This window comes from Hyperoodon ampullatus (genome assembly GCF_949752795.1).
Source record: "Hyperoodon ampullatus genome assembly, chromosome: 17".
NCBI classification, from domain to species: Eukaryota; Metazoa; Chordata; class Mammalia; order Artiodactyla; family Ziphiidae; genus Hyperoodon; species Hyperoodon ampullatus.
In genome coordinates this window covers 36,203,442-36,213,153 of record NC_136930.1, presented here as the reverse complement: position 1 = coordinate 36,213,153, position 9,712 = coordinate 36,203,442, and the positions used below count along the sequence as shown (strand labels likewise).

The 9,712-nt window shown below is 43.0% G+C and overlaps 1 protein-coding gene across 1 annotated transcript; it reads right to left on the bottom strand.

Moving 5' to 3' along the window:
• Positions 1–1,029: 1,029 nt before the first annotated feature.
• On the bottom strand, positions 1,030–8,300 carry LOC307065338 (Y-box-binding protein 2-like; the record flags this gene model as incomplete). The annotated part of the gene is given in 6 exon segments (XM_079722151.1): positions 1,030–1,575; positions 1,579–1,737; positions 1,741–2,428; positions 3,947–4,048; positions 7,988–8,064; positions 8,244–8,300. Coding segments are annotated over 6 exon segments (1,629 nt in total).
• Positions 8,301–9,712: the final 1,412 nt, after the last annotated feature.

Sequence of the window (9,712 nt, the reverse complement as noted above, 5' to 3'; positions counted from 1 at the left end):
AAGGTCCAGCCATCCTCAGCTGTTAGAAGCTAATATTGTGTTAACAGATGCACCAGAAAAGGCTAGCACTTTATCACTTTGTTTACACCTGAATTGGGGTGGTAGAGGAGGAAACACAATGTAAATAAACATAATGTTTTCAAGGAACATTAATGTTAAAACCAAGTGGCTTATTGTTTTTAGGGAAGAATACCTGACTTTTCTTCACATCTGACCTGAATTCCTTCTCTTAATTAATTAGGCAACAAAACTATTAACATAACTATTCAGACAGAGGTTTAATGGCTATTCTTCAGGGATATTGTAAAAAGAATTGCTGCTTTGTTGAGTTTCGACTCGATTTTGTTTAATAATTTGGTTTCTTGACATCTTGGAGGTAAGTCAAACTCAACACGTTTAAATGGTTGGGTAGTTGGGGATAGGGCTGGAAATAAGGGTTGATTTTAGTGGCAAAACTCCAACTACTAGGACACACTTAAAACTTCCTCTGGAAAAAATGTGGAAGACTAGAAAGTTGGGGGCGGGGAAGAGAAACGTCTCTCAAAGATGGTGGAGGAATAAGAACCCCTTAAGACACAACCTCTTCTTTTTTTTTTTTTTTAATTTTATTTAAGCCTGTTTTTGTTTTTACTGGAGGCTCAGGTGGCACATGACGGTTCATAAAATGGCTTCAGAGGTAGGGGGTAGTGGGGAAACAAAAAATAAACTGGGAGGGGAAAGAAAAACAACCAGGAGGAGGTAAGAGCTGGCTGGTTCCTTCTCAGCCTGATTTAGGGGAGGGAGTTGGTGCCTCTGAATTATAAGGATGGATCCCTTCCTTTAACCCTTGGTCAGGGAGAGAGAGAGAAAAAAAAAAAGGCAAAGGCTGTTGCTTTGGTCCTCCTGGGTCTCCAGGAAAAAGGGGAAAAGCTGGTGTTTTGATGTCATGAATTGTGGGAAAGTGGGGAGAGAGGTGCTGGGTAGGATCCAGGTCAGCTGGAAAAACTGGCAGATACCAGATGGTGGCTCTGGGTGTCCTTTGAGTTGGAATCACTCCGGTATGGCAGTTGGGGGGTCCCCACTGTTGATGGGGGCTGAGGTCTCCGGGGCTGTGGGCCGCCCGGGTCCAGGGGGCTGCTGCCGTCTCTGCTGGAAGTAGGGGCGGTTTCGTGGGCGCTGGGGCTCAGGCCGGGAACCGTCAGTGGGGCCTTGGCTGGGCTTGGTCTCGCCATCCCCACCTTCTGTGGTGGGCTGCTGGGGTGGCCTGGGGTGGAAAGGCCTTCGGTACCTGGGCCGGAATCTGGGTGGGGGTACCCGCTCATCTCCCTGCTGTTGGTCCTCCTCCAACGGGGCTCTCTCTTTGGGTTCTGTCCCATCAGTGCCCTCTATGGGCTGCTGCTGGTTGGGGGGCCGAGGGCCTCGCACAAAGCGCCGTCGGTAGAAGAAGGGTGGTGGGCGCCGTCGTCTGGGCCGCTGCCCAGAGTCTTCAGCGTGCTCCCCTTCGCTGCCTGGTTCTGTCCGGCCCGACAGAGCCTCTGCCACCATGGGTGGCGGGGCAGCTGGACGGGGCCGGGGGATGAATCGGCGGAACCTTCGTCAGTTGGGGGCATAGCGGCTGCCGTTCACTGGCACCCCTCCGGGCCCAGTTACATTAGCAGCTTCTGCGCCCTTCTCTCCTTCCACGACATCGAACTCCACAGTCTCCCCATCTCCAACGCTGCGCAGAAACTTCCTTGGGTTGTTTCTTTTAATAGCTGTCTAGTGAACAAAGACATCCTCCTTGGTATCATTCCTGTTGATGAATCCGTAACCATGCCGCACGTTGAACCATTTGACAGTGCCCAGGACTTGGATTGCCAGCACCGGCTTGTCCGCCTGACTCCGGGCCGGGGGCGCGGGGGTCCCCGAGGCCGCCGTCGCTGGGTTGCCAGGGGTGCGGGGGCCCAGCGCCGAGGGGGTCCCAGCAGCGGGGCCCGAGGAGGCTGCGGCTCCGACTCCGCCGCCACCCGCCCCGCTGCCTGCTTTCTGTGACTCCTCTGCGGGCACCGGAACCACCACCGCTACCACCCCTGCCGCCGTCGCGGGCACCGTGGTCGCGGGCACCGTGGCCGCGGGGGCCGCTGTCGCCACCACTGCCGCCTCCGCCTCGCTCACCCCGCCGGGCCCAGTACCGGCCCCCGCCGCCACCTCCTCCTCCTCCTCCGCCGCCGCCACCGGTCCGGCCCCTCCCCCTGGCTCATGAACCCACCGCCCGGCTTGGTCCTCGCGCCCCGAGCCTCGCCTGCACGCCGGCAGCGGGCCCTGAGCCGAGGCCAATCGGAGCCCGCAGTCGCGGCGCGCGCAGGCCCCGCCTCCCGGCCACAGGCCAGTCCTAGCGAAGCTACCCCACCCCCCACCCCCCCGGGCCACCACGCCGGCGCTGCCTCCTGGACTTCGCGCCGGACACAACCTTTTTAGACCAGTGTGTTCCAAACTTCATAATCCATTTGTAAGTCTTGAACTAATATCAAGAGATAACTTTTAAACAATATTTAATCTTTCTGTGTGAGCTGCTCTCTAATACTTCTTGGTGGTTATTCTTTATTTTTATTCTGTTTAAAGAAAGCCTTCCCCACTTTCTTCCTTAGTCTTTCTCTTTTCACTTTCTCTTTCACACACAGGGCAAAGAGATGAGGCACTCCAGTAAACAAACTATAAGGATACACATTTTCCTGAATTGTAATGCCTAAAGTCTAAAATATTAATGAATATTAAGGTGTAAATGATGCGGGCTGATTCACAAATTCCACCAACCCATTGTATTCGCATGGGTATCAATAAGCATTATCTAACAGAGCACCAATCCACTACACTTTCTTTAAGCAGGGAGGGACTTTCTACAGTAAATTAGATGGGTTAAAAAGTCATCCTGAGAGTTTAGGAAATGTACTCTTGGTAGAGCTCTCAAGTATGACTCTGAAAAGCCACACCGCAGAACTAGGTCACTGAAGAAACTGCTACCCATAAGCAAAATAAATGATAGAAATTTAGTCTTTCTTGATATCCCTATGCCTAGTCCTATGCTGGCAAGGTTATGGTTATGGACTGGACCCTAGGTCTGTCTCATTCCTTCTGTGTCTGTGTTGTCACCATTCTGTGTTCAAGAGAGCTGGACTACTGTCTTTCTCTATGTTCTCGGGCAACTGACATGTCCTCTGTGAGATTTTAATTCCTCATCCATAAAATGGACCTACTATACCCTCCCATAAAGTTCTTTTAGGATCACAAAAGCAAATTCCTGCAAAAGACCTGGCACAATGAATGTTAATTCCCTTTCTTCATTAAAAAGCTTATATCAGCATGCAACACCTCATGTAGGAGTGTTTTCTTCTGAAGCAGTCAAATTGATGGATTGGAAAAATGGAAGAACTGTTGCCTTTTTGAATCACAGAGGTATTTATGATCATAAACACACACATGCCTTTGAGTCAGTGTGATTGAACTGAAATTAGTGTGGTCCCTCCCTACAGAAATAGTGCTCATAGGTGGCAGTGGACTAGAATCGAAATAGCTTAGATTTTCTGTACAAATGAAGCACAAATGATCAGTTTGATGAGTGTAGCTTTTTTCTTACATGATAACACTTTAGTGAAAGGAGCATAGACTTTGAGTTGGCTTGAGTCTCTGCTGCATGATCTATGAGCTACATGATCTTGCTAATGTCCTTAACCTCTCAGACCTTTGGTTTCTTCATTTGCAAAAACACTTGGGTGAATCTGTAAAGCACCTGACACATAAAAGGTACTCAGTAAATAATGGGTGTTATTACTGTTCTTGATTGTATTTTTATCTTAATTTACTTTCTACTATTTTTAGCTGGCATAGTACCTAGGTAAGCAAATGCTAGCACAGTTTGATGGAGAGAGTACAACTCTGAAATCTATGTTCTTCCTTTCAGAAAGCCTTGTTTCTTTGCTCAGGATCTGACCTTTGGTCAATAGATCCTTGACTGCTGCAGTCTCCTCCAGAAAATAGTCTCTTTTTGCCATCTCCAAGTTCCCAACTACTAAACATCATTGCATTCTTCCAACTAAAAGCAAAAAAAAAAGTGCTTGTCTTTGGTTATTTCTGAGAGAAAAATTGGTATGTTACATAGCCCTAGGAGATAAGAATATTGCTGTTGACTTTTAATATTGTATTTCAAGACCTGAACTATCAGAATTCCTCAAAGAAAGGAATATTTAAACAGCCTGTAGGCAAAACATTAACTTTTGAAATGAATGAGGAAGTCAGAATCCATTTGTTCTAAGTAGGTGTAGGAGAACTGGATTATTTGCACTTGATTGTTTTGACAGTAAATTTAATAAAAGGCAAAGAAAGAAGAAAGAAAGAAACAAGTGTCTTTAAATTGGCCATCGGTTGGAAATAAAACAGATCCTGGCAAGCCATTTTACTGTGTAAAATAGATTATGTTATATCATATTCACTGCCGATAGATATTCTAGGTACTTCACACATACTAAATAATAACTTCTTACAGTATATAACAATTACAGAATTAGACTTGGATTACTTTTCAATGGTAAAAATGCCTTTCAAAATATAAGTATTGTGACAAAATCTGTGGGTGTAGTAAACCCTTGGGTATCAGTGAGTCTGAACTATCAAGAGAATAAAAGACACACAGCCTATATTTTCCCATGGAGTGAACAGTGCCAAACATAAATATTGCAGTATTTAACATAAAACACCCTATGTAAAAATGTAGACCTTGTTTGTTTGCTTCCCCTAATGCTTTAAAAAAGCTTACATCAAGGGTACTATAAGTACTATATTTAAGAATCTAATTCAATTTAAGGGGTTCTACACTGCCTATAAATTTTTCTATCAAATTACTGTGTATTTTCAATTCAAGGCAAAGCATAGTTCTATGCCAACAAAGCTTGTTAGGTGCTTAATAATAGCAATAATCTACAAGGAGTGACTAAAATTCTTGTGGAAAAATTAGTCATTAGTAATAACTGGCAACTTCTTCCCGTTGGAGTTCAGACATATAGTTCAAGGACTGTTCTTTTTAAACTAATTTTATGGACTATCTACTATATATATAATCATATTAAGGAGCTTTTCATGTATGCTTCCTTTAATCATTTTACCAGTCCTGCCAGGTAAATTTTTCAGGGAGGAATCTTTCTCCTCCATCGTTATATTTCCATAGAAGGGGCCTTTGGGGAGAATTTTAAAGGGAGCATTTCTGGCTTTATTCTCTCTCCTCTATACCTGCTCCTCCCAGGACTGTGGAGAACCTAACAGCCAGTGCATCGCATCCCACGTACCTCACACACTGTGCCCCTCAGTAGTGGAGAGGGACTCCTTTTCGGTTCTCGTGAGCTGTTCGTTTAAATGAGAAAGCTGGGGCTCTCCCTCAACTCCCTCTGCCCTTGAACTCACGACTCAGGGCATGTTCCAGAACTCACCGCACTCTTCTGAGTCCTCTGGGGCTCCCCCTTAGGCTGCAGTTAGTGAGCGTCACTGCCCGTCCCTGGGAGGCAGATTCTCCAAGCAGCAGACACGAATAGGTGTTCTGAGGCTGTTAGCGGACCCTACTATTTCCCACAGCTGGCTTGTGAGGTCTAGATTTGGGCATGGGGCTCAGGGGTGGGAGTGAGGGTGGGGATGAGGAGAGGGTAGGAGACGGCCAAGTTGACCTCAGTTATCAGTCATGTCCTCCATATACCTTTGTTATGAATCATTATACTTTTTGAGTAACCGACATCCCTAAATAGGCTGCGGCTTTGATTTTCAATAATCTCCTTGTTCTACTCCTTACCCTTAGGCCTTGATGGAGGTGAAGACTATATAGTTTGGACCCCAAACTACAATAGGAGTGAATATTTTAACTGGGAGATGACTGAGATGCAGGGAGGTGAATAAGTTGCCCTAATTGACCATATAAATAGGTATGATTTAGAGTAGTGCTCATCAAAGTGGGGTGTGTAAGATGATTCATTGGGTTTGCAAAATATATATATATATAAGCTATATTTATATTATTTTTATATTAAAATGATCAAGATATTAAACTTTACTAATATTTAACATGGTGCTCAAAAATGACACCTGTGTTGGGTGTACTGTATATCAGGCATTCATTTATCCATAAATATACAGGGCTTATCTACAACGCTGAGAGGCTTGCAGCCTCACCCTCACTTTCTCATTTGCATTCAGGGTATTGCAATGTATTGAGCTGCTGTGTGCCATTAAATGGATTTAAGGATTATATTGTCTTGTTCTAAGTAAATAAACATGGCCACAAAATAGATAAGTGGCTTATAAAGACTCCTATAAAGAAATAAAATTTAAAGATAATACTAGTAACATAAATACAAGTGAACAACAAGAAAATGGCAAATCTGAGATTACTTACATACTAGGACAGGCCTTTGTTGATCATATTCAAGAGGATAATAATGATAATCTAATCAGATCCCCAAAGAAGTTGAAAAATATTTAGAAAATATTATGGACAGTATTTAATATATAGATTTCATCCACCATATTTAACTAATAAACCTCATCTTGCCTTGAGATATTAATGATAAAAAAAAGTAATAATTAGCAAGGCATTTAAAATCCAGGCATCTAAACCATGAAGCAAGGCTCTTTTTTTTTTCTTAACATTTAAAGTTATTTGAAACATTATACAAAATTTTATACAATATTATACAAAATTTCATTTAAGTTGATGATAAATATTTAAAAGCATTTTTGGGTTCCTTAATGTAATAATACTATAGAAATGCATGTGATATATATATATATACACATATATACACACATATAATACTTTCAGTTCTTCAATTGTTTTTTGTTTTTTGGGTTTTTTTTTTTTTTTTTTTTTGCGGTACGCGGGCCTCTCACTGTTGTGGCCTCTCCTGCTGCGGAGCACAGGCTCCGGACGCACAGGCCTAGCGGCCATGGCTCATGGGCCCAGCCGCTCCGTGGCATGTTGGACCCTCCCGGACTGGGGCACGAACCCGCGTCCCCTGCATCGGCAGGCGGACCCTCGACCACTGCGCCACCAGGGAAGCCCCTTCAATTGTTTTTTTATATGGTGGTCAGAATTCAAAAATATTTGGAGACTCCTGGACCAGAGGATTAGTGCAAGCCTAAAGGGACATTTTAGGTGGCATACTAGAAAATGAGTTGGATAGCATATTCTGCAAATGTATAAGCAACATGAATCTGAAAGGCATCTAATTAAGATACTGGGTTAAAACAGGTGACTGAAGCAATGGATTCAGTACAACTAGAATACATTTAAAAATATAAAGTTCAAGTGCTACACTTTGAACTTTATTTTTTTAATGTATATTTGATAGTGAAAATTTCCACTCTTCAACTGCAGGATGAGTAAACAGCAATGTAAGAAAAGAAACAACTTAGAAGTTTGTCAAGACAGAATGTGATGCATGTGCCATAAAAGACAATTCAGTCTGTGGCAGCATAAACAGAAGTACTTCTTTATCTAGAATGTAGAAGAGTCCAGTCAGACACCTGGGACATGGTGTGTGGTCAGAGTATCCTATTTTTTTTAAAGTAACTTCTTTGTTTAAAATTTTTATTGGGATATAGTAACAATTGATTAACAATGTTGTGTTAGTTGTGTTTCAGGGGTACAGCAAAGTGAATCAGTTACACATATACATATATCCTTTTTAAATAGACTAGAAGTATCAATAAATAAAAGAACAACCAAAGGAGAGGCAGACAAAAGGATTCAGTCTTAGGAATTGAGGATATTAACTTTAAAAATCTTCAAAAATGTCATGAGCCTACTAATATTTAAAGGATGACTATGTGAAAGGAGAATCACAATCCTAAGGCAGCTCTGTGCCATTCAACTCCATAGCACAGCAGCTGCTCCCACCATGACAAGCTCTGTGAGCTGGCTGGAGTCTCGGTTGAAGCCTGGGGTCTGATGGCCCTTATACCCCACAGGTGGGGCCTGCCCTTGAGGACTCACCCCTCTACTTTAGGATTCAAAAGTAGGGCTTGGAATCTGGCTCCCCAAGTCACCATTTGAGGGCCAACTACTGCAATCTGAAGACAGAGGAGAGTTAGAATAGGTCATTCTTGACCTGTACAAAAGTGGTGTGAGGAAGCTTGGCAGATAATTCCCCTTCCTTTATCCCTTGTGTGAGCTACCCATTTTGAGTGAAGGCACTATTCTGCTGTGTCTCCTTCTAGCTCATTGTGAAGTGGCAGCCAACACATCTTACCTGTGCCTGCTTCGTGTCCTCTTTCATGTCCTCTGGGCTTGTACCAGCTAAATGCATAACCTCCACTCCACTTTACCCTTGCCTCAGGCTTTGCTTTTTAGAGGACCTAGGCAAAGACAGATAGTTCCCAGAATGTTAACACATGATGTGATGATAATAAAAATAGGGAAATATTTTGTGGTCAAGTATATTTGGAGAACTTTGTATTAAATAAAAATAGATTCACTTACTGCAGAACTTCTTAAATGAGGTAGATCCTATGCAGTGTTTTTCATATTTCTTAGAAACCTCTTTCCAGGGAGCAAGTGTAATATCAGCATAATATAGAATGAATTTGAAGGATGCTGTTTTAATTGGCAAAATGAGGAGCTACTCTTCAGCTCAACTTGAAGCACAATTGTTTTATCATCAGAACTGTTCGAAGGTAGAATAAAGGAGGCCCAGGAGATTATTAGTTCTGATCATTACTGAGTCTGAGTATGCACTGGGAATACCTGGATGGTAAAGAGATGAAGAGGCGTCAACTCATCAGATGATCTCTAAGGCTCATTCTAGTATTTGGAGTCTACTGTTTCACTTTATTATCTAACATTTTTACTTTAAAGCCTGGGCTATCTTTGCCATTATTTATAGCAGATGATATGGACACTCCATTCACAATAATATGTTTAGGTATTTCTTTGAAAGAGTTGTTCACCTCCTTTACCCTGAGCTAGCCCACTTCAGTATACTACATAACAGTTGCACACCAAAAAGAGCTAGCACAATTTATGATACATAATTGGTGTCAAATAAATGATAGTTTTCACTGTCATTATTTTTCAGGAGAAGAAAATTTGACCAAATTTGGTAAATAATTCAAAACAGTGGATTTAGAGAGGATCAGCTAAATAAACTTCAAGGATTTAATTCTAGGAGACCAGTGCCTTGCATTTCACAACCAGAAATACTGAGTTGTTTGTAATTCATGCCAGGTTCTTGCATACTCTGCTCCTTTGAAGGTCCAGTCTCCCCTCTTTGTAATACTCCCTTCCTGCCATAATGTCTAGAAAATAACTACTTATCTTTTAGGTGTCAATGCAAAAATATACTTCTCCTCTAACTTCCCCAGACAGAGCTAACAACCTTCTCTTGTGCTTCTACAAGGCAGGGTCTTGACGGAAAGCGCTCCAGCTGGCTCACATAAAGAAACTATTTACAGAGGAACAAGCAAATGCATTCAGAGACTAGAAATGATGAAAAGCCATTACAAACTCTAGGGATGAAGGGGCAAGAGGAGAAACGAGGATTACTAGGGCCAGTGAGAGTGGAGCCATGGAGGAGCAGAGCTTGTATTCTGGTGGAGCTCTGCTACTGCCAAAGACGTGCACCTAAGCAGCCTCTCATTGGCCAAAACTAACTGCAAGTCAGGTGGCAAGGGAGTCTGAGGGGTGTATTCTCAGAGGTATGCCCACCTTCTGTGGCACAGG